This window comes from Vitis riparia, chromosome 11 (assembly GCF_004353265.1).
Source record: "Vitis riparia cultivar Riparia Gloire de Montpellier isolate 1030 chromosome 11, EGFV_Vit.rip_1.0, whole genome shotgun sequence".
NCBI lineage: Eukaryota > Viridiplantae > Streptophyta > Magnoliopsida > Vitales > Vitaceae > Vitis > Vitis riparia.
In genome coordinates, this window is record NC_048441.1 from 19,301,421 (window position 1) to 19,326,290 (window position 24,870).

The 24,870-nt window shown below is 35.1% G+C and overlaps 4 protein-coding genes and 1 long non-coding RNA gene across 8 annotated transcripts; 3 read left to right on the forward strand and 2 right to left on the reverse strand.

Moving 5' to 3' along the window:
- The first annotated feature begins 5,906 nt into the window (after positions 1 to 5,906).
- On the forward strand, positions 5,907 to 9,412 carry LOC117924577 (probable flavin-containing monooxygenase 1). The gene is made up of 5 exons (XM_034843236.1): positions 5,907 to 6,390; positions 7,113 to 7,353; positions 8,114 to 8,292; positions 8,386 to 8,735; positions 8,837 to 9,412. Exons 1-5 carry the CDS (start codon positions 5,935 to 5,937, stop codon positions 9,177 to 9,179), a joined length of 1,569 nt encoding a protein of 522 aa, XP_034699127.1. The 5' UTR covers positions 5,907 to 5,934; the 3' UTR covers positions 9,180 to 9,412.
- Positions 9,413 to 9,527: 115 nt separating this feature from the next.
- Positions 9,528 to 11,417, reverse strand: LOC117924578 (peroxiredoxin Q, chloroplastic). Its single transcript, XM_034843237.1, has 4 exons — positions 11,116 to 11,417; positions 10,864 to 11,001; positions 10,093 to 10,182; positions 9,528 to 9,944 (listed from the first exon to the last, which is right to left on the reverse strand). Exons 1-4 carry the CDS (start codon positions 11,320 to 11,322, stop codon positions 9,726 to 9,728), a joined length of 654 nt encoding a protein of 217 aa, XP_034699128.1. The 5' UTR covers positions 11,323 to 11,417; the 3' UTR covers positions 9,528 to 9,725.
- A 1,414-nt stretch (positions 11,418 to 12,831) lies between these two features.
- On the forward strand, positions 12,832 to 17,874 carry LOC117925275. Of its 3 annotated transcripts, XR_004652968.1 has the most exons (3): positions 12,859 to 13,160; positions 16,125 to 16,521; positions 17,661 to 17,874. XR_004652968.1 is itself a non-coding variant. In XM_034844247.1 (2 exons), the coding sequence occupies exons 1-2, from the start codon at positions 13,024 to 13,026 to the stop codon at positions 13,968 to 13,970; spliced, it is 303 nt and encodes a 100-aa protein (XP_034700138.1). In that variant the 5' UTR covers positions 12,832 to 13,023; the 3' UTR covers positions 13,971 to 14,913. The 3 variants fall into 3 exon arrangements, 2 of the variants coding, with proteins under 2 accessions (XP_034700138.1, XP_034700139.1); XM_034844247.1 differs by lacking the exons at positions 16,125 to 16,521; positions 17,661 to 17,874 and adding an exon at positions 13,805 to 14,913 and having other exon boundaries at positions 12,832 to 13,160; XM_034844248.1 differs by lacking the exon at positions 17,661 to 17,874 and having other exon boundaries at positions 16,125 to 16,657.
- On the reverse strand, positions 17,093 to 22,488 carry LOC117925274 (respiratory burst oxidase homolog protein E). 2 transcript variants are annotated; one of them, XM_034844246.1, is made up of 14 exons: positions 21,810 to 22,488; positions 21,474 to 21,633; positions 21,353 to 21,401; positions 21,024 to 21,137; positions 20,435 to 20,860; positions 19,966 to 20,349; positions 19,730 to 19,825; positions 19,045 to 19,160; positions 18,773 to 18,943; positions 18,515 to 18,671; positions 18,213 to 18,410; positions 17,992 to 18,120; positions 17,816 to 17,890; positions 17,093 to 17,406 (listed from the first exon to the last, which is right to left on the reverse strand). In XM_034844246.1, exons 1-14 carry the CDS (start codon positions 22,372 to 22,374, stop codon positions 17,365 to 17,367), a joined length of 2,682 nt encoding a protein of 893 aa, XP_034700137.1. In that variant the 5' UTR covers positions 22,375 to 22,488; the 3' UTR covers positions 17,093 to 17,364. The 2 variants fall into 2 exon arrangements, with proteins under 2 accessions (XP_034700137.1, XP_034700136.1); XM_034844245.1 differs by having other exon boundaries at positions 17,812 to 17,890.
- LOC117925276 lies at positions 22,298 to 23,017 on the forward strand. Its single transcript, XR_004652969.1, has 2 exons — positions 22,298 to 22,381; positions 22,487 to 23,017. It is a non-coding gene; the product is annotated as an uncharacterized LOC117925276 (long non-coding RNA).
- The last annotated feature ends 1,853 nt before the right edge of the window (positions 23,018 to 24,870 follow it).

Genomic DNA, 24,870 nt, shown 5'->3' on the forward strand with positions numbered 1-24,870 from the left:
ATGTTCTGTAAGTGGGCATATGAGAGAATAGAACTTGTAATATTTCAAAGGTCGCCTTCAAACTTGAGCATTTCCATTCAATGCCGGGAACCCTCCGTTTCTCTTTCAATGCAATGTGGATTCGTATAATCTTCTGGTGCGTTTGGTCAGTGGAAATTTCGAGAGAAAGTATGGAAGAAAGAAATTATAGCTTTGGACTTGTCTTCCATCGAGGACGATCCAGAACCAATCTGTTGAAAATGTTTTCAATGTGTACCATGTCGTATGGTCACCCTTCCAGAAGCGAGGATGACCAATTGATTCATATTGAACAAAATTGTGATCCATATCCAACCTCTTGTGATGCCAGTCACCTTGGGGCCTTTAGACACAGTATAAGTTTGAGATTTTTCGCTTTGAAATTATACTTATATAAAAGTGCATTCGAACTTACCAACCCGTTCTGGATTTGACTTGACTAATTTTTTGATTTTTTTTTTATTTTAGAAGAAAGGTAAATTTAATGTGAAAATGAGATATAATATGATAGTTTGCTTTGGGATAGTTTTTTTTTTTAGTTTTGATTTGAATTAGAAGTTGCATGAGAAGTGAAAGTTAATTTTTTTTAATACTAATATTAATATTTTTAAGGTTTTATATTTTTTTAATAAGTCAAAATACAACTTGCATAAGAAGTAATGTTTTCTTATTTTCTATATTAAATTCTTTTTTTTTTTTTTTTAATTTTTCAAGTTGGTAAAATTATTTAATTGGTATAAAAACTTTTATCAAACTTAAAAGAGAATTTTTAGATTTTTTAAAAATCAATTCAAAGTCCAAATAACTTTCTATATGGTCAAAATAAAAAGTAAAAAAAAAATATTTTTCACTTTCTATATTATTATTTTTTTAATTTTATAAGCTTTGTTTTTCAAATAAAGATAAAAAGATTCTATTAAAATAAGAAAAGTAACGACTTCTCAAAATCCAATGGAAAAAAAAGTCGGTTTGTCTTATTTTGACTTTATTAAATTACTTTAATAGACTTTAAATTATGAAAATTCTTATCTTTCAGATTTAACTAAATATTTAAATGATCTTAACTTATAAATTTGATGTTGTGGTAATCACCGTGAGTAAGTTGGACTAGCCAGCCATGTCATACCACATCTAACAACCATACGACACTGTGTTAACCAACTACATCTGATAACATTAAGACTCCAGAAGATCTAATGGTTCATTGGAGCTTTTTTTCAAGTGGAGATTGTATATTATGTGCAAATATGGATTATAGTTGAAAAGTTTATATAATGAAATAAGACTTTTCTTAAAGAAAGTTAACGGAAAAGTTGTTCATATACACTAAGTTCGGTGAAAATGAGAATTTGATGAGAACCTAAAGAAAAGTTAATCCATTTCTACTTGGAAGAGGGTTTTTTGTGTGCTTTAACTTTAGTTATAAAAGATATTTTTCCACTTTCAATTTTTTTTTTCTTTGATTTTATTATTAAGCTTCTATAATTTGGTATATTATATGGAAATGATAAGAAAAAAAGTTATCTTTATTATCTAAACCACGAATTAGTGTACACCGTTAGAGAAAGAATTTAGTAACCATTTATGAAATTAGAACATAATTCAAAACTCTTATTAGAGAATCATACTTACTGAAGAGAATTTTCTACTTTTATGTTTTATTTATTTATAGTTTTAGCAAATATTTTTCAAGAGAAATTATATAGGCTAATGCAAATGTATAAGACAAATCGATATAAAGTTCATTTGACTTTGATAACAAAAGTTTAATTTCGATAATCAACTTTAAAAAAATTGTGAAGTTTTCAATTAAAAGAAATAAAGTGTCAAGATTCGTGATATCGCATTTGAGGTTACATATGTTAACACTTGGTACAAGTTAAAGATAATATTATTTTACTAAGGAGATCAGTAATCTATAACTATCATGAGTAGACATGACTCATCAATTATGTCACACCATATGTGTCAACTATGTTATGTCGTGTACGTTAACTCTATCACATTGTATCTATCAACTATGTTCATCAATAGTGATGTTCTAGCAGGGTTAATATTTTTTACTAATTGAACACTACATATTATGTGTAATTAGGGATTGTGATTGAAAAATGTATGTAATAGAATGATATATATTCCCTATAGAAAAGCTGAAAGAAAAAAATTAGTGAATTTGTATAACTATCTATATTAAATTCTATTTAAAGGAAAATTTTGATGAAAGTCTAAAGAAAGATTAATCCACCTTTACTTTGAGGAGAGTTTTTATTATTTGTATATTATAATTATAATTTTGATTATAAAGGATATTTTTCCACTTATAATATAATTTTCCTTTTTTTTCCTCATCATATTTCTTCTTAAAAGACCCTTTGGAAGTCTTAGCATTCTACAAGAAAATTCAATGGTTGTTGTGGAATCTTCAACCAAATTTAACTATAAAAAATACCAAAGATATGTAACATTAATACCATTGTTAAAAAAAAACAAGTGACAAAATTCATATAAAGAGGTGATTATGTTATAAAGAAAAAATGAAAATGTATAAATACTAACAATGTGATCAAGACATTGGGCAAATATATAAATAATGAATCAAATGCAAAAAAGAAAAAAAAAAAGGTAATTAAATATAAAAATACAGTAATCACATTATAAAAACGATGAAGACATGAAAAATGTAAATGAACAAAGTGAGAATCGAAATTTTATTTAATTTTCAACTATTTCTCATTATTTTACTCCTTTCATGAAATAAAAAACATATGAAGAATCAGCTAATCTTATTACTAAGGGGAACACCAAATACGAAAAACATTATACATTAAATTATCAACGATTCAAATTTGTACTTTGATTAAATATTTATTATAAATTTATTAAATCAATTGATATTTATCGATGATACATCAAATCTTTTATGCCGTTTGACATCATATTTTATGAGCTTGTTCTAAGAGTGTGATGGATGATCTATCCATCCTCAAGTTTAAGACACTACGATGACTTAAATCCATTAAATCTTATTTGAAAACTAACGAAAATAAATCAAATCGGAGGTTACATATCGCATATTTATTTTAAAAGCAATCATTTGACCGAGTCATCCTCAAGTAAGTGTTGGAATAGATGCTTTATTTTCCGCCAACCGGCCGGCTGCTTTTTTTCAAAAGCACAGAGACCAAGTGTTCATCTTTCAAATTTTTGGTGTTCAATGAGTATTCACTTTTGTGGAAATGAAGCTGGATCTCAAGAAAATTGGGGAAGTTAAAAAAAATGTAAATTAAATAATTGGTAGTTGGTACATAAAGGTGGGTGCAATTAACATTTTAGACGCCTGGATTGCCATCACTTTCAGTCTGTCTTCTCTTGTTTTTCCTGGTGGTTTTCAATTTGTCTTCTGTTTTCCTTTTCTTCAGTGGAAAAAAAGGGATTACGAAAGTGAGAAAAAAAAATTAAAAAATTAAAAAATTAAAATCATGATGTTCCATGACCTAATACTATGAACTTTTAATAAAGGTTGTTAGGATGGATCACATAAATTTTTTAGTAAGTTTCATGTTCTAATAATTCAAACTTCTTCAAAAAGTTGGTAGGCAAGGTTTCAAGTTGCTATTCATTTACTCCTTTATTTCTTAATTTGTCTCCCACGTGAAGGAGACATTTTATTAAACAACTAATTAATGAGGATTAACTAAAGGTAGATGTTATAATATCGAATAAATATTATATTATTGGATGTTCAAATACATTATTAAATCTAAATCATTTAATTATAATGCAAGTCATAAAACTTAGATATAAAAAAATATATATCTAAAAATAACATAAAGAAATCGATAATAAGAGATGATATGGTAAAATCATTTTTGTCAGTCAGATATTTCTTAATTGATTACCATATTTTAATATTGTAATAAAATAATGATATGTAATTTAACATGTATAAAATTGTAGGAATTGTTTAAAAACGTTTTCTAAAATAGTTTTAAAATCACTCTTAATTGTTTTTATGAAAAAAATATATCATTTTTTTAAAATTATTATAAGCCCGTATGCATGGAATGTAAATACTTTTTTAAAAAATATTATTCATATTTTTAATTATTATTCAAGATATTACCTAAAAAAAAATTGAAAACACCTAAAATTTATTCTAAATTATATAACATAGTTGGGCAAATTGTTGAAAAAAGAATAAAAAAATTCTTTTAAAAATTATTTTCAAATAATTTCTTAATATATATTGTAAACGTTATGTTGAATTGTTCAAATACGACAAATATTAGGTCATAGTAAAATGAGTTGAATTCATGGAGGATGTCCAATAAAACTTAGAGGAAAGAGGTGAAATTATATTAGGCGCTCTGGACGGGAATATAATTTCAGAAACTGAGGGTTGACTGCCGTGGAAGAAAGGTTAACCATAATTTATTAGGTGTAATATGAATCCGGATTTTTATTAATTTTTTTTAATAATAAAAAAAACATATCCCAGTATTTTTCTAACCATATTAATCAACAAATCTGGGAGCTTTTACTAGGAAAGAGGAAAACCTTAAACAAAGAACATGGGCACAGTGTCTTGATTGTGCGAGAAAAGGACTTCGATTTCAAGAGACGTGTACTCTTCAATTTTCTTTTTTCTTTTTCCATTTTTGTTTAATCCACTACCTCTTCTTTTTCCTTCGACCTTCTTGTGATTTTCTCGGCTGTTTCTTCTTCTTATTTTCTTGGCTGCCTCTTTTTCTTTTTTCCTTTTAATTAAATTTCAAAATCAAATCAAACCAAACCAAACTAACCCAGATTCAGATACTGAGATTTTAGTTTGGTATTTTGTTTCTTGCCATTTTAATACAGAATGGTTGTGTATGTACGAGTGACCTCTATGGACTTGGGAAATGATTTTTAATTATTGGTCAAAATTTGAAAAACGATGCATGGATCTTCATCCCCACTGAACAACTTCTCTACAGTTGGAAATACATGATCTTATATTTAATTATGCCTCACCAACCAAATATTTAAAATGGGTTCTGCCTCACTCAGTTGCTTCCGAATTAAAACTAACTACGCGTTTTTCATTTTTGTTTCGAAAGAAAGGATTGAGTTTCCCAATGTCATATTTTGATGACAAAATGTAACAAAGGAATATCAAAACTCAAAATAGTCAATCATATTGAGCTCATGATAGATAGAATTTAACTCGCCAACTATATTAGACTTTTGATTGACATAATTTATTCATGATAAACTCTTTTATTAATATTATTCTAAATTTGAAAAACAACCATATTGGGGTAATTTAGGTGTTTATTGAGAATAATTTTTAAACATTTGGCGCGTAAAATAAATAGACATGTATCATTAATCTTATTCATTAGTTAAAAGTTTGACTTAATCATAAGCTATTATAATCATTATTATTATGATATTTGGATCAGAAAAAACAAAGTAAACTAAGCAACACTGTTGAGCTCTAAGGGTGATGTGGGCATGTATGATTAAAGAATTATGAGTTAAAAATCGGTTTAATATAAATCAATAAATTAGGGGTTTGAAGGGACAGAGAAATTCAACAACCACCTTCTTCAAGCAGAAGAAAGGCAGCATGTGGAGGAAAGTTCCCCCACATGACTGACCAATTTCACATGCGAGTATCTCGAATAAAATAATTAGCCCAGGGAGAAATGGTCTCCACTTTCACAACTCCAACCTCTCTCTCTCTCTTCCCTCAAGTCCATATCACGTGCTCCTGGCTAGCATGCCCTCGCATGAAAATCTCTCTATAAATACTAGGCATCATGCAGCTATATTGATCACCAAACTCAATTAATCTCTCTCTCTCTCTCTTTCTCTCTCTCTCTCTCTCTCAGAGCTAGCCGGTTAATATCAGATTTTTGATTTACTCTCTCAATGGCTGGCCAGCAAAACCATGTCATTTCCTCTAGAATTGGGATTATTGGAGGTGGTATCAGCGGTATAGCTGCTGCCAAACAGCTTTCCTCTTACAACCCAGTTGTTTTTGAGGCTACCGACTCCATTGGAGGAGTTTGGAAGCACTGTTCTTATAATTCTACCAAGCTTCAGAGCCTTCGTTGTGATTATGAGTTTTCGGATTATCCCTGGCCCGAGAGAGATAACTCCAGCTTTCCTTCTCATACTCAGATACTGGATTACTTGCATTCTTATGCTACCTACTTCGATTTGCTCAAGTTCGTAAGGTTTAATTCAAAGGTGGTGGAGCTCCGGTTCGTTGGGGACCGGGACGCCACTGATGCTGACGGCAGACCAGGGGAGTATGGGAGTTTGTTGGCCGGGCGGCCGGTTTGGGAGGTTGCTGTCCAGACCAACCAATCCCAGGATGTGCAGGTCATTTTTCCTATTTTCCTTTGCTTTCGTGTTCAAATGAAGGTTTTTTCATTTTTTTTCCTCGATTTCTATAGCGTAATCAATCTAATATACATCGCTAGTCAACTTCTGTTTGGCTTCCTGGAAAGAAAACTTAATCACAGGACCCGGGCTTTTTTGATCTTCTTCCTTTTCCTTTCCTTTTCCCTGGGCAGCTCAATTTTCTTGACGAATTGGAAAGGAAAGAATATGCAGACAATTTTCGACCTACCTTTTGATTTTTTATACTAACTCATTGAAGTTTTGCAAGTTTGTGAAGAATTTTAGAATTAAAACCCTACTCAGTTTTTTCTTAAGCAAAAGCAATAATCTAGGTTAAAGGTTAATATTGACATATACATGTAAGCATGCATGCATGTAATTTTGCATGTAAGCCGATTAGAAATAGATTGTACATATTTTTTTCTAATATAAAAAAGGTGGAGGTATGGTTGTCAAGTTTTCCAAAATATTTCACAAAAAGCATTTTTTGAAAATAATTAGTAAAAATAGATTTCAATTGTTTTTAGAAAATTTCGATTGTTACTCAGGGTGGTTTACAAAAATAACTAAGACTATAATTTATTCTAAATAACTTATTTTTTTAAAAAAAATTCTCATAAATATTTTTTTGTCAAAAGCTTGTCTGTATGTTTTTTTATTTTTTATTCTGATTTTTGTTTTGTTTTTTCAACCCATTTCAGTGGTATTCCTTCGAGTTTGTGATAGTGTGCATCGGCAAGTACGGTGACATACCCAAAATGCCAGCTTTTCCACGCAATAAAGGTCCTGAAATATTCCAAGGCCAGGTCCTGCATTCTCTTGATTACTCCAAACTTGACCAAGAAGGGGTTACTAATCTTCTCAAAGGAAAGAGGGTTGCAGTGGTTGGCTACAAGAAATCCGCCATTGATGTAGCTGCTGAATGCGCAGAGGCAAATCAAGGTAATAAAAATTACGGATTATCATTTAATTTCCTGATATCCAAATAAGATGAGATGTATATATTTTAAGATATTATTTATAATAAGAAATAAAAACATCCCATAAAATACTATAGCAATAAGGTATATTATCTCATCTTTTAATCTATTAAAGATTATATATAATAAATCAAAAAATAAAATATATTATTTTATCTCTTATGTATTTATCTTATATTCGATAAAAGCAAATATGGAGCTCGTCATTGACTGTCTCAGTAGTTCTACGTAAAAAGAGGTGAATTTGCATGGTTTTGGTTTGGTTACAAGAGACAAGAAAGGGAATAAAAGTATATATTATGCATGGCGTGCCCAAAGTGTCAAGCGGACCATCAAGTCTATTTCTTTCTTTTGACTTGCTGACTCTGGAAGTTTTCGTTGTTTTTTAAATACCACGAGGTGGAATTCCAGTATTCTCTTCCAACGTTAGACGAGAATTTGGAAGGCAGAAAACAGAAACTTCCTTACCACTTACCACATACCACCGACACCCACAGGGAATAAAGCCGCTGTCGGGTTTGTAATTTTCCACATCTTATTCCAAAATTTGAGCAGACATGAATTCAATTCAACCCTTTTATGATGGTTGAATTCAAATGCTGACAATTTTTCCTGGGTTGGTTAAAAAGCTCATTTTTTATATTATAGTTTTCTTGGGGAGAATTTTCATTGGAAGGAGGATCCGTGTACTGACTTGTATGGTTGGATTTGATCTGTTAAAGGGCCAGAAGGGCAGCCGTGCACCATGGTGATAAGGACTTTGCATTGGACCGTTCCTCATTACTGGGTTTGGGGTCTGCCATTTTCCTGGTTCTATTCAACAAGGTTTTCTCAGTTCTTCCATGAAAGGCCTGATCAAGGCATGCTCAGGAGTCTCTTTTGCCACCTTTTATCTCCAATGGTAAGACTTTGAACCACTCATGGGGTAAATTACCCGCTGATTTTTTATAAATATTAGCTAATTAATAGTTGATTATTCTATGATTATTTGCAGAGGCAAGCAATTTCCAAGTTCATCGAGTCCTATCTGGCGTGGAAGCTTCCACTGCGGAAGTATGGACTGAAACCGGATCACCCATTTGAGGAAGACTATGCATCCTGTCAAATGGCTATCCTTCCAGATAATTTCTTCTCGGAGGCTGATAAGGGAAACATCAAGTTTAAGAGAGCCTCAAAATGGTGGTTTTGGAATGGAGGAATTCAGTTTGAGGACGACACCAAGTTGGAGGCTGATGTTGTAGTTCTGGCAACTGGTTTTGATGGAAAGAAAAAGCTCAAAGATATATTGCCTGAGCCTTTCCGTAGTGTAATAGAATCTCCTTCTGGTGTTATGCCCTTATACAGGTAAATCTTCAACCTTCAAGCAGAATATACAAGTTTTATATATATACATGAAGGGAAGATTTTACGGTGACTGATGCTCATCAACTTTCTTTCAATGGCAGGAGCACCATACATCCTTTGATTCCCAACATGGCTTTTGTGGGTTATGTTGAGAGCGTGGCAAACCTGCACACAGCAGAGCTACGCTCCAAATGGCTGGCACGGCTTGTGGACGATCGCTTTAAGCTCCCCAGTGTGGAGAAGATGATAGAGAAAACGAACAATGAAACTGAAGTTATGAAGAAGACCACCAGATTCTACAAGAGGGGATGCATTTCCACTTACAGTATCAACCACAGTGATGAAATTTGTGAAGAGATGGGATGGACATCATGGAGGAAGAAAAGCTGGTTATCAGAAGCATTTAGTCCTTATAACAGTGAAGACTACGGGGAGGAAAAATGAATCTCTAGCAAGCACATTGACACCTATCTTTTAACTTGTTTACATATGATATTTGTTATGCGTTGATAATTTCATTCATATAAATAAGAACTCTGTTAGGAGAATGCTAGTAGATATGTATCATTGGATTCATACATGTATCTAGGAGGCCTTGACCTATGTATAAGCCTCCATATAAAATAGTATTATTCCATTCTAAATAATAGAGAAAATTTATGGTCTTGCAATAGAAAGAATTGATAATAACACAAGACTTACAGTGTGGTTTGTTCTCTCGGGTTTTGCTGCCTTGAAGTGAGTTGGCCATGCTAGCAAATCAACCTCAGAGCCACAATGACTAGAAGGCAATTGTCAAGCAGATTACTGGGTTTTCATTCCATATAATGAAAGTTTTATTTAGTTTCATTTACTTGTGAGACAGAGTACAAGTTCAATAGAGAGTTATATATAGATTAACTTCAAGAGGACAAATCTCATGGTGGGGAGGGATAAAAATGAAAAAATGATCAGAAATGAAGGAAGGAGAGAAGCTACAATAAGAAAGGCTCAAAGGGTTTGAAGTAGTTTCAAGGTCTCATCGATATGCTTTTCGGGTTGGAACTGATTATTGTAGATGAGCTGAACCACTCCCTTCTTGTCAAGAACATAAGTTTGTCTCCCGGGCAATGTTCCAAACAGATCTGCCGGCACTCCCCAATCTTTCCTCACCTTGTTTCCGTCATCGCTCAGCAATGTGAATGGAAGTCTGTATTTCTTTGCAAATGCCTACATTAATTCATTTACAAACACTAGTTAACTACAAGCATTTTTGGCCACAGCTACCAGTTAACTCCGAAACTACTGAAAACTATGGGAATTTTTCCCTTGAGAGAACGAGGAAACATCGATTCAAGACCAATTATTTTTGTATTACCTTGTGTGATGATGGGTCATCACCACTAATGCCCACAACCTCAGCTCCTGCTTTCTTGAATTTCTCATAAGAGTCCCTGAAAGCACATGCCTGCCAAGGCCACATCAATTGTTAGTTTTCCCTTCCCTGAAACCCATGATACTTGGTTCTAATACCAATTCTTGGATTGGGTTTTAACCATTTCACATAAAAACCAATTAGTGTCCAATGAGGATAGGGTCAAAACTTTTATTCGAGCACCTTCATTTAGGTGACCCATCCCCAAACTTGAAAGCTAGTTACTATCCACCCTACAAGGATAAATTCTTATGGAAGGGATAGTCCATCATATCAAGCATCCATTGGCTGAAGTAGCAATGGATTTGAACTAATTCACACTCTGTTTAACACATAAACACAATTGTGATAGTAAATTTGTACTAAAAATCTCTTCTTAAATCTAAATTTCTTTTTCCCATCCAGTAAAATTGTCTTCCCAAAACGGCCATGACTTTCACCAATTAAATCCAGTCTAGGTCTACAGTTGAGTACCTGCCCTAACTTCTTGATGTTAAGGCACTCCAGAAGAAGGTCAAACACTCTTCCCATGAATTAGTCCCAATTGTTGGACCAATTATGGCAGGTGGGACATTTTAGTCATTATATTTGCATAATTGTCATGCTGTTTTTTCAGAGTATGTTTGAATTGAAGTTTAATTTCTTTTTCCTTAAAAAAGGAAATCCTCATTGGCTTGTCCTCCCCACTTGTTTTGACAATAAAGTATGTGATACCTGTTTGGTGCATCCTGGAGTTTCATCAGCAGGGTAGAAATAGACCACCACAGGCTTCCCTTTGAACTTGGAGAGGCTCACGGTCTTCCCATCCTGGTCTTTCAAAGTGAAGGGTGGGGGCACTTGGCCTTTGGAAACCTGAAATTAAGAGAAAACACCAAAGAAAAAACACAACCAACTATACATCACCACACCCACATAAAATGTTAGCTAGTTATAAATCCTAAAGATCTTCAAGTTTAAGCAATGTACCTTAGCAAAAATGGAAGCCTTCTTTGGAGAGGAAGAAGAAGAAGAAGAAGGAAGTGGAAGAGAGGGCGAAGAAGAGAAGGTGAGACCATAAAATTGAGAATGTGATGATTTGGAGACAAGTGGAAGGGAGTGGAGAGATGGGGTTTTGGGAATTTGAGTGGAGAGGAGAGAGGGAAGAGAATGCTTGGGGAGGAAGAGGGAAGCCATTAAGAGTGAGGAAGGTAAAGTACCTGTAAAAAAATGGTTGCTTGGGCAGTGTTTGGAGTGGAAGCTTAGCGGGGGGTTTGGAGGGGGAGATGGGGATAGATAGAATGAGATTGCCTTTTTGGCGTGGCGGAATGCTGACCTCATTCTCCTATCGCCTAGTACGGGGTTTAACCGCTCCTGGTGTTTCATGGTGGACCTCAGGACCATTACTCTCTTTTATCAAGTCTCACCCATGGGCCATGACGGCATGGCCCACCACCATATAGTCCATACAATAATGCAAATTTCCAAATAGATGCTCTTCTTGAGGACTTTTAATTTAAAAAAATTATGCTTAAATTATTATAATAGAAGAAGTTATTATAAATATATAGTAGTTTTTGCCACCTAGGAGAGAGGGTGAATGGATAATTTTTTTTTTTAAACCAAAATCATCTTTTCAAATTTTAAAAGACGATTTTAAAAAAAAATTCAAAAGGAAAATTGTCTCTTCAAGAGATGAGTTCCATGAAAAAAAATATATATATATTTTTTAAAAAAAATTCCCCATTTATAAGAAATAATAATAAAAAAACCCTCAAGAGACGAGTTCCATGAAAAATATATATATATATTTAAAAAAAAATTCCTAAATTATTAAAAAAAAAAAAATTCCTCAAGGAATTCCCATGGGAAAAAAAAATATATATTTTTTTAAAAAAATTCCCAAATTAAAAATAAAAAAGAAAATTCCTCAAGAGAACTCCTCTCTTGAAGAGACAAGTTCTATGAAATATATATATATATATATATTTAAAAAAAAATTCCCAAATTATTAAAAAAAAAAAAATTTCTCAAGGGAACTCCTCTCTTGAAGAGACAAGTTCTATGAAATATATATATATATAGATATATATATATATATATTTAAAAAAAATTCCCAAATTATTAAAAAAAAAAAAAAATTCCTCAAGGAAACTCGTCTCTTCATGGAACTCGTCTCTTGAAGAGACGATTTCTCTTTTGAATTTTTTTTAAAATTGTCTTTTGAAATTTGAAAAGATGATTTTGGTTTTAAAAAAAATTTATCCGTTCACCCTCTCTCCTCTTTCCTATGTGGCAAAAATTACCATATATTTGTAATAACTTCTCCTATTACAATAATTTAAGCATAACTTTTTTAAATTACTGTACTATTGAGAAAAGTCCCTCTTCTTGATCCCATTTCATGAAAGATATGTTATTTATCAACCAAATTATGGTGGATTGAAAAATATTGGGTAATTTTAACTAGTGTAGATGTATAAAGTTGGAGTTACTTTAGGAGAGATACATGCTTGTCACATGAAAAAACAAGAATTCTTTGTTTGGACATACAACATTAATACATCTTAATCTGTCTCTGCCATAAGACAAATTCAATACATCTAAAAATAAAACGATTATAACTCATTTTGAAATTTGAATAGCCTATTATTGTTTCTAAAAAAATACATATTTTAAAAACCCTTGGGGAGGGGAGGGGAGGTATATGTAATTTAGATAAAAATCTGAAATCATTAATTCATTTCTTTTCTTTTCTTTGTAATTCTCGCTTAGCAGAAAACCCTAGCTTTTCCTGACCCATCACTACCGTCTTCGCCGTTCAACGAAGGTGAAGGGGGTTGTTGAAGCATTGAGGCTTTGAATTTCTTCTGTGGATTGTGTCTGAAGCTTTGGATAATGGACGGATTGCAGCAACTGCTTCGTAAGGCTTCCAGAGACTATCAATCCGCCTCCAGATCTTTATCTGAGAGTGGAGGAGGAGTTTCTGCTTTGTCTTCTGAACAGTCTGGGGTTTTGGTTACCAGAGCTCCCAGGTACTTCCTTGTACCTCTCTTTTCTCTTCTTATAATGTTTCTACTGTTACATTTTGGGATTCTTGAGTTCTCGACGAAAATTTGATACTGTTTTTGAGATTCTTGTGTTTGAAACCGTGATCTTTAATGTTTTGAGTCCGGATACTTCTTGTAGTCTTGTAGATGTAACTTGCAAGTTGCCGATTATGAGCAATGCTAAGTGCAATCTTTTCATTGTTTTCTCGAGAAAGTGACTTGCTTTCACTTCTTGCATTTTAATTCTTTCTGTCGAGTGATCATAGTGTATAATTCTTGGCACAGAATTTTAGAGGGAGGAAGGGATTTAGTTTAATAGGTGGAATTCGACTTGGCTGCTATAGTTTTTAACATATATAGCTCAACTCAACTAACAATTTCTTATGCAAATTGGCTTCTACTACATGAAATTCTTGTCTTGTTTTTATGGTGTGGCAAGAGAGTTCGTTCTCTGTTTGTTATTTTCTTTTTTAACTGCAGAGGAAATAGGTGGGTGTCTGAAAATAATGCTGCAAGAGTTGGCAACTGATGGAAATGGCACAAGAGTCCAGGGAGAGTAGTTTTTTTCTTGGGGTGTTCATGAATAAATGTTTAAGATGGTTGTAACCTTTTAGTCATTCTTGGCGCAGCGAGTACTGCAAGAGTGGGGCCTTCCTCAGGGTCTCCAGGTTTGGGGCTTCAGCCGCTAAGAATGCTGCTCCAAGATGGGAGGTTGGTGGATCTTGCGGCAAGTGCAACAGCAGATTCTTTGGGAAAGGATTTGGATGCCAGGACTGCAGAGTTGGAGGCCGTTAAATCTTTGGAGACGTGTAGCGTTTCAGATGAGGAGAACCCTGACTCTTTTAGCCTCTCCGAAAAGTTTGTTATGTTCAGTAGATTTTTGTGCAGTGGAGGGGTCTGAGAAGCAAATCCCTTATGAGAAAATGGGAGTCAAGAAAAGGTCATGGGGTTAAGGTCGTAGGGGGAAAGAAGAAATCGTTGTTGGTTACTTGTTTGGTGAGAGATCTCTGTGAACTTGATTGCCTGGTCAATTTTAATCGCTTGGCTATCTCAGCCAGGGGAAGAGGCAGTGGGGTCTCAGTGTCTCCTTCTGTACGAGGTTGATTTCTTGGTTTCCAGCTGGGTTGAGGGGGTTGGAATTCTGGGGGTTTATGGGGATCTTTGCTAGGCTTCTGGGATCATTTTTTATTTGGATAGTGCTTTTAGCATTGGGTGGTTTTAGGGGGTAGGTCTTTTCCCTCTTCTCTCTTTCTAGCCTTATGAGTTATGGCCTATATTGTATACTCTGTGTGTATGTTGCCATGCCTTTGTGCTAGCGCTTTTTAATATATTCTTTCTTTTTACTCATCAAAAAAAAAAAAAAAAAAAAACTTTTAGTCATTCTGACAATGTTACAACTGTTCCTAATCAGTGATCATTCTAAATTTATAGTGAAGGTGCCTGTGTGGAGTTTCTATAATGACATTTGTCCTATTTTGCCATATTCTGTTCATTTTTCATATTAAGCAATTTGAGAATGTTGCAACTCTCAGGTTTTTACCTTTGGGTCAAGTTTGTTCTTCACAATGTTCCCTTCATGTTGTCTTGCATGAATCATAATACACCATAAATGTTAAGAGACAGGGTGAGTAAAGACTTTGTGGCTTTTTCCCTTGACTTATGTGTCTTTGGTATTGCCTTTGTACTCTTGTGTGCTTTTAGCACTTTTTAATACATTCTCTTACTTACCAAAAAAAAATGTGTCTTTGGTATTGCCTTTAGTTTTGGTAGTCATATCCATGCTTGGGTACCATTGCTGCAGTATGTTTTTGTTTCTCTTAACTCTGTTGTTCAGTATAATGCTGTTTCTTTGGTGATAGGAGTTTTGGCTTTGATTCGATTCTCCTATTTGCAAATGATTTTAGTGCAATATGGTGATATACATTTGCTATTTGTGGCTTTTGGCATGGCTTTACTTTTTTTGTTTCACAAATCTTCATTTATACGCATATCTTGGCTTTATGCATCAATTGTAACCTGCTTCACTATGGTTGTTTTGATTTCTTGCACTGAGGTTCTGTATGCAATTTCATCTCCATGTTTTATTGACAGTCTGAAATAAGTTCTCTCTTTCTAAAATTGGATTGGCAACACTACCTTCTTGGGATTTCTTTTCAACATCAATAACTGGGCTATGCCGTGTTGACATGATTTCAATCTCCATGTCTGCATGTCGGATGTATTGGATGCATTGTCGATGTCAATCTGGGGACCTTTGCGTTTATTAATTTATTTTTTCTTTGAATTGATATTGGAGGTTAGGGTGTGGTGACAACCATAGTGTTAGTGTTATTTGATATGTGTTTGCTTTGATCAATGGGCCTTAAGAAGGTATGGAATTGTGAAATGCTCAAAATTTGATTGGAAATGACTTTCCAGAGCTATTTGTTTGCTTCAATGTTTTTTACTTGAAACATCTAGGAAGCTGGAATGGTATCGGTTGGCATATTTTGAGTTCATTCAAATGAACATGTAAACTGATTACGAACATGCTAGGAGAATTCAGCTTCAGATGATATTTCAGAAACTGTGTTATTTGAGCAGAACCTAATTAACAGTGTGAAAAAAATGTGATCTTCAAATTATAGTGTTTAGTGAAAATGAGCCCATGCCAACCTATCAGACAAAATAAATAAAAAAATCAGTCATACGAAATTGTGTATGTTTAAGAAAAACTATTACGTAATACGTATTGCCACAGGGTTGTACTAAAATAAATCTCATAGTGGAGTTACCACTCATGAGGAGAGGAATAACCAAATGGGGCCTCCTGCTAAATTGCCATCCACTTCTGCTTTTGTATTCTTGTTATTTTCATCTTTGGAAGGTAATGGTAGAAAAAGTATGTTTTCACCATCGATGTGTTTATTACTTACAAATGAACTGCTGTTACTGTATGTCCAATTGCAGGCAGGCGGTATCATTATGGACGTGTTCAAAGCTTTGTGCAGTTTTCTTCGTTGCTGGAGTTGTTGTTGGTTATACGCTGAAGAGACGTGTTCGTCGCTGGGCCTCCAAGCTTCTCAGAAGATTGAAGGATGACTGATGTGCTTGATCCTCCGATTCTTATATGCCAGTTGCATTGTCATCATCTATATCATCTTGATGTTATCGATAGGAATTGTTCCATGATTGTAGCTGCAGCCAGTAGAGATACACTAATCATCAGTAAAACATTTTTGGATGGTGGTTTGCAGTATGGAGAAGTTCCTGGCACCCAAACATGCAATGGGGTTCACCTCATTGATTGAAATTTTTGTTCTCACATTTAATACTGTTCATTCTGCATGAATGGTTCTGTTTCAAGGTATTGGTGAATCAATAGAATCTTGTAAAGTATCCTTTGGCTTGATGGGGATTGAAAATTTTGCTGCTATGAATGGATTTTTGAAATGGAAAATTCATGCAAGTGAGGGGGAATCATCTCCCTGACCCAATTTGCACATTGGTACCAATTATCCACTTGCATTTGTTATGGTCTTTGGGTCGAGTTGCAATAGCTTTTGGTTATCTTACAACTGTTGAGTTAATCCATATTTTCTCTTTGATGGGTAATGGCTGTTGCTCACTTGAAAATAGGTCTTTACAACGGGAAAGGACATAGGGCATATGTGTACGATATGCATGAGCAAAATTGAAACAAATTCCTCTCTCAGTACTTGAAAGATTGTATTTCTTGCTTGTTTATGAGCATGGAAAATCTCTTCTTGCACTAGCTGTTCTTTCTAATTATTCATCTGTTAGATTCTGTGTTTATTGATTCTTAAGGCACGTAAGAAAAGTCAACACAAGGCATGTTTGGTGTTTTAGATGATGGGCAGACGTGGGTAGATGTATGTTTACAAGTCTATTGTCAAAGGTTGTTACAAACTATGTCATGGTGGTTGGGAATCTTTAAATTTTTATTCTATAATTTATATAGATCTCTACTGTATTGACCATCACATATGAATAGTATATAAGTTGCATTTACACTTTGCTGAGTGATTATCATGGAGTTACATGTGTATATATTTCCTCAGGATCATTTGAATAATTACAAAAATAAGAACCTGATATTTTAATCAGTGTCGTGTCTTGTCTCAGAAATACTCCTTGTGGAACTCGAAGCGGGTTGATGTCTTATGAGTGAGCTCCTGTGATAGCTTCTTTAGATCCTTTGCCAACACTGGCATCCCACAATAGAACACCCCTGCAATTTGTCAATCCATCCTCTAGTTAGACCTTCTCTTAATTTCTTAAAGACTGTTCATGTGCTCAACAATCTGGCTCTCTAATAGATCACTAATCATTTTATCACAACGAAGTGCTAAGTCAATTCATTTATGATTTGTAGCCAGCATAGACTAAGTCAAGTTTGGTGATCTGCCTTTATCTAAATCTTCTGATTCTTGTGGACGACTACTAATATGCAGTGTTTTTGTCATGATTCAATTTCTTAATCAGGTGATATGATGGTTAACAATGAGACCAGGGCCTGTTTCTCTAACGGTTCAACCTTGGATCCAGGTAGATAAACAATATCACTCATTAGTCGTTACACATGCTAATGTCACTGTAATTAATAGTTCTGCATTTTGTATATATTAATTATTACCTACTGTGGCATTTGGATGCTTTGAAGCTATTTTTGTGAACACTTCCTTCCAATTTGGCCTTGCAAAGTGTGTCCTTACCTGCAACAAATTAACATTTCAATTATTACTTGAGGAACAAATAGGCAGTAGCAATGTTAAAAACCATTTCCATTGAATGAAGAGGTAATGGAAGGTCATACTCGGGTGCCTGATAGGATGTCGACACCATGTTTCGCATGCTTGATAGCTTGGACCATGGTGAGCAGGGTTGATCTTGCATCACCCTCTTCATAGACACTTGTAAGGTAATTGTGCATCTCAATCTGGCCCTGTTTTAGAGTAAATTGAGGAGAATGAGGGTTAATATGGTCACTGGCAGCCCTTTCATAGTGATAACAATTAATAATTCACAAGGCATTACTTTGAGATCCATTTCTGCTACTTCATTCATTACTCCTTTAAACCAGTCGAATGACCCATGTTCTCTGGTAACCCAGTAGAAATGAGCACTTGTAGTCCTCTGTGATTTCTTCTTTCCACCCAGTGTACCCAGTGTTGAGTTTGAAGATGTAAAACTATTCAGACTATCCTCTGATCTGCTGATGTCTGTGGTCGAGTCCTAGATCAGCAGAGCACAACAAAGATCAATGAATAAGAAATAAATTGGAAGTGTTAACCAGTTTAAAAAATACAGAAAGAGTCAGTCCAGATTATGAAATGTACTGTTTGCTCTTCTGTTCTTGTATTGTTCAAAAGATCTCTGAGGATGCTTATAAAAGGTGTAGCTCCAATTCCCAGTCCTACAAGGAGTAAGACATCGTAATTTAGGTAGTCCTGTGCTGGAGCTCCATAGGGACCATCAACCAGCAATCTGGGGAGACTGCATGGAGGTTTTATGCTGAGTAAATATCCTTATATATGATGAAAAGAGTAATCCGAACCTAAAGTTAAAGAGGGTAAAGTTGTTTTGAGGTTAATTACCCTCTCTGATCAATGTGCCCAAGTTGATTGAACTTGGCTCTTCCAATCACAGACCGTGAATTATTACTCTCAGTGAATACTCTCTTCAGTTCTTGGGTCCAGTCTCCCACTGTCCGTATGTGAACACTGAGGTGGTCATCTCCTGGGGCAGAAGTAATGGTGAATGGATGCCTGGAGATGAAAGGAATGGTTCAGTGCTCGAAGCGCAATGACATTTCATAAAAATAGAGAAAAAAAAAAAAGCGCTGGAATCCTAGGAGGATGGCACTCACCATTCAAATGACGAGATTGCTGGGCATTGTAGAAATATATATTGCCCGCTTTTGTACTTAAATCCATTTGGCTTGGACATGATTAGGCTGAGGACAGCTCCTGGTAGTACTGAAACCTGTAGATTCCAAGGTGGTCTGGTAAAACTTCTACTACTAGAGCAACATTGCAGTTCTTCCCATAACTAGGATTGTTGTTGCATCTTCTTCAATCCATTTAGATCCTTGTATTTGTTTTTGTTTCTACTAATTTATGTATTTCAAAATCAATTCTTAACAATTGGTTTCTGGAAAAAAATAGTTTTTAAAAATAATTCTTAAAAACGAAATTCTCTTTGTAAAGTTAAATGTGAAAAACAGTATTTTTTTACTTAATTTCAACTAAGGTCATTTAAGTTCTTATCCTTTTTCATATTTTTAGTTATTGCCCATAATCCTCTGCTGTAAACACCTTTCTAAAACGAAGTCTCTAAATAACTGCCTTTTATGAAAAGTATGTCAAATGTGTCTTCTAGTTAAAAAATTATTTTTTACTTTCTAAAACAAAAAACTGTTTTCAAGAACACTTTGCGCGAAGAAAACCTTCATGCCTTTTTCAAAATGGCATTGAACTCAAATTTATGCCCAACTTCAACAAATAAATGAAAGGGAAAAAAAGAAGATTGATATAGATAAGACAGTTAATTACCTTCAATATTTTAACAGAATAATGCTCTGATCTACATGTTCTGAGGCTCCGCTCAGCTACATAAAGCAAGAATGGAACAGAGATGTACATCCATGTCTGCAAAATCCCCAAAGTATCTTTACCAACATTGAGTTAAACTAATCAAACCTCAAGTCAGTTAATCCAGTTTAATACTGTTGGCTACTACTCAGCACATGATTATTTATTTCATGCATGAATGCTTTGATAGTTCTTACCGTTTTCTCGTACCACTGGTGGACCAAGAACACGAAGGTCCCATGGATCAGTAACAAAATGTAGACGACACCAAGAAGATGATGAGAATACCAGAATGCATTAAAGCCAGTCAGTCGGTTGAAGGGTGCTGACAGCCTCACCACATTTTTCCGGAAGCGGCGTGTGGCTAATGTGAACGAGATGGCCATTAAAATCACCATGGAAATCCCCGTCACTCCATCCACACCCCCCAAAAGGTCTCTGTAAGTGGGCTTTTTGTGATTGAAATCAGAGGATATAAGATCAAATTTTTCTTGGGATGAGTTCACCAGACGAGGAAAATCACAAGCCAGGTGGGTCCCCGCATGTACCAGGACTCCAATGGCTATAGCACATGCAATTATCTGTGTAAATTGAGCAAAAAGAAAAGAAAACCAAATCAGAAAATGCAGGAATTTTTCCTCAAAAACGTTTTAAAATCTCTTTTACCTTGTGAAAATTGATGTTATCGTCGAAGGGAATGAACAGCCTAGCTCTAGTGGACCGAAGCCAGGTCAACATGTTTCGACAAACTGGCAAGAGGATGAGGGCCATGTTGAGCTTTAGAGTCTCGGCCGCCCCTTTGGCAGCGGCCAAGCAATAACCCATGACTTGGAATGCTGCCCTGTTCCTGTATTGGTTCAATTTCCAAGCAAAGAGCCCGCCCATCGCCATCACCCACAACAATATGATCCAAGTCCTTTGCCAGTTCTCTATGAGGACACACCTGACTGTAAAACTGACCCTACGCATCACGTTCTTGGGCCTAAAGGGGCTTACATTCTGACTCCATGCTACAGTACTGGCGGTGCTCAGCTCTCTGCTGTAGTTCATGTAGGTGTCTCTTTGTAGAAGGAGCGTTTCCAGCTGCCATAGCTGAATAAAGTGCAATTTTGTGTGAATTGATTAATTAGACACTATCCAATGATGTGTTGCTGGAATTTGGATTTCCTTCTTTGCCGGCAGCATTCCCTCCAATTTAAAGATTGAAAATTTTGATTGTTTTTTTTATGAACGGGGTTAAAGATTTGATTGTTACCTCGATGTACCCAAGATTTTCAGGGTCTAATTCTTCCATTATCAGGGAGGCGTACTCTGCAGCTTGTTCTTTCAACTTGGACAGCTTGTTTGCAGAAGCACTTAGCATTATGAGCTGCAGACAGTAAAGAAAGAAATTAATGAAGCTGAGTGCCTGTCAGCAAATTAATGACATATCAAGATTGAAATGGTGGCCGTTCATTTATGGTGAATTAAATTCTCCAGGGACGCCATTAAATGATTGAGTTTGTAGCTAGAAAACATGGCCTTCATTCAAGCGTGTCCAGCCCAGAGAGAATAATGGCTTTGAAACAAATTGATTAATCTTACCTCCTGCACTTCCTTCCTGGTGATTCTTCCATCAGCGTTGCTATCAGCCCTGAAAAAGAACATATGAATTAATGAAGGTATAATTTTTGTGTTGGGAGGAAGAAGAGAAGGGGCGTAATACATGTCGAAGAATATCTGAAGACGGGCGTCGAAGCTTTGGTCTGAAATCTGTAACCAGAAGTCGCGAAGCTCTTCTTTGGTAATCCTTCCCATCTTTTGTCGTCTCCTTCTGGCCAATGCATCAAAGATCCCAACTGCGAACTCCTTGGAGTCGACCATTCCTGAACATGAATAAACAACAGTACTACTTGGCTATCACAGATCAATTTATGATCAGGAGGCTGCATTAATTCAAAGAATTTGGCGCCTTATCACCGCTGCTGATGCCTACATCTGTAGGCGGTGATAAGAGGCTCTACCGTGGGTTGCAGCTGCTTAGCCTGCTTTTGCACCTTACCTATGCATTCGCCGAAGTCTTCTCTGGAGAGTAAGCCGTCCTTGGCCAGAGACTTGAACCTTGACTCTACCTTCTTCCAGAGCTCGTCCGCGTCTGATGCTCCCGTGGTTTTTCTGATGAATCTCAATCCTTTGAGAGCTTGCTGAGCGCTGGATCTCGTCCGTTGAAGCTTGGCGGTGATTTTCCGAGCGTCACGGGCGGAGATTGTAGGGTCCTCGGCCTCCGACGACGCCCGCGACGATGTCGACCTCAGCCACGAGAATTTCCGGCAGAGTTTCGAAGTCGCCGACAGGCTCCTCCCTAGGAAACCGGTGGCTGCTTCGTCTCCGGCAGGGTTCGCTGTCGCAGTCGGTGTAACGCTGCAGAGGACAATGGAGTCGTCTTCCAGCTCCAATGTCACTTCAACTAAATCTTGCCGGTGGTTTGGTCTGAGGTCGTTGAGGAAGATAGGCAGCATTGCTCCCCCGACGGCATAGTCGCCGGAATCCACCAGTTCCTCCGGGAAATCGTACGTGCGGCTGTAATTCGACTTCTTGGAACTGCTTCCAGACGACGGCGTCCTCATCTTCCAGGTGAATTCTCTCCTCCTCTACAGTATGGTTCAGTTTTTTCCACTTTCTTTATTACTTTTTTTATTTCCTTTTTCTTTTTCTGGGTTTTCTCCAAAAACAACAAAGATGGCGCCTGGTTTATTCACACGCTTCGACTGGACGATCTTAAAACAAACGCCTCCCAACCAATCACCACTCACGATTTCAACGCTTGCGCCCAGTCGTGCTTAGAGTAGTTGAGATTTTGATCTAAAAAACGCTTCTCCATAAACATTCCAAGAAACTTAAACAATTCACACAACTCCTATTCATTCTTTTATCTTTTCTCACCCATCATTTCTTGCTACGCTCTCTCCCTCCCTCTACTTCCACCGCTGAGAAAGAGAGAGAGAAAAAGATTTATGAGAAAGGCTCCAGAGCCTTGCTTCTCTCCCCAGAAACCACGGCAAGGATCGCCCCACGTAGTAGGAGAAGGCACAGCCGTCGTTGTTTGTGGGAACGTTTTTCTCGTTTGGCTTTCCCGGGAAATTTAGAAAAAGAGAGGCAGCCAACAGAGTGGTGTTTTGTGTTGTTTTTTTTTTTCTTCTTTCCTTTCTTTCTTAATGGACAACAGCTAGTTTATGTTTTTTATATGGTGAGGTCAAAACTCTCTGCCCACGTCATGAGTCCCGCCCTCCCTTTTAAGTTTCTTGGATTGCACTGCTTCACTAAACCACATGCAGTAAAACATTCTATATTAAACTCAAATTTAGACAAATTAGGTTGAAATCGCGGTTTATAAAATTTTCAAAATAAATTACGTGGTCAATGACCCACTTTATCTGAGAAGCCCAGTTGTGAGGCTTATGCCACAAAGCATACCAAACCAATCATTAATTTATATTTAATATTTATTTGTCCAGCCTTCATGTTGTGTTCGTGTGTTCCACTCCGGTGGGGTGCCCATGCCCATAGATTTGGCTCCCTTCCAGCTCCTAGGAGGACACTACAGAGTCTGTCTTACATGATTTTACTCATATACCCCTTGGCACTTAGGTCACCCCAGACGTTAGCAAGCAAGCCAGCACATAACCAGCATTTTCATGTTAAATTCACCCATGTTTTTATTTTTTAAATTAGGGTTAATTTCTTTCACCTCCACTTAGGATTTGATTCAATGCATTTAGCCAATAAATTTAAAATTTCATCATACACTTCCTTTATTTTGACTAAAGATAAATAAAAATAAAAAATACAAAAAATATTTAATAAAATTAACTAGATGTCTTGGATGATGAATGAAATTAACCCCTTTAAGTTATATAAAAATATTAAAACCATAAAATTTATACTTTACAGCTATATATTAAAAATAAAAACAATTATAATTTTTTAATTAAATATAAAAATTGAAATTCACATTTAAGAAAACACATCATACTTTCTATTTCATTAAAAATAGATAAATCATATTAGACGGATTATAAAACATGAAATAATCTTATTACATTACACAAACATCAGAAAGATGATGGAAACTCAAATCTTTAATCTTTATTTTTTATTTTTCTAATATGTATAATTAGATTAACAAAAAATTATATTCAAATACTCTTAAATGTAATATTTAAAACTATATTGAACTAAATTATTGAATATTTTTAGTTGAACAAAGAAACTATGAATAAAAACACAATGCAGATCATATTAAAATAAGGTGAATTTTTGTCTCAACTATGTGGTCAAAAGACTCAAAACTATCATAGTAATAATAAAATAAATAAATAAATAAATAAAAGAGATTGATGGCCTTGTAGAGAGTAATGTGGATGTACATAGGTGCAGTACAAATGGCAGTAAAGCCCCTGCAATGGGGATGTACGATTATGCGTCAAGGAGCATTCTCAGTTGGTTTTGCCAATTTTTGACTTCCAATCATTCTTTAAGGTTAAGGGTTGATGTCTTTGTCCAGTTGTCCCCCTGCTATCCTTAGCCACTAAGACTCCTACAAAAGTTCTAATTCAATTACATTTTTTTTTCTTAATAATATTAAATAAATTCAAGGATATAAACTCCTAATATTTTTTAAATTAGAGTTAAAAAAATAAGTTTTAAAAAAAATTATCAAATTTCTTTTTGATTTTCCTTTTATGAAAAATATTTTAAATTAAAGGTTATGTTTGTCATTGAAAAACCAATTAATGTCTATATCACTACCATTGGATGACTCATCTCAAGTTTAAAAATGGTATTAAATATCCTTTAATCACCCAAACCTATGACTTTAAGTTTGACATCAATTTCAGAATTAGACTTTGATCCTCTCATCTGAAAATCAATTAATGTCTAATAAAAATAAATTAAATTTTTTATGACATTTTCAATGTAATTATTATTCGGATGATATCGCAATTTGCACCCAACCCGAACAACATCATTTAAGAGAAAACATGTTATGGGTTTTTGCAAATGTGTGTAAACTTGCAAAATGGTTTTGCAGTAAAGGATGTTTAAAATCTTGGCAAATATGG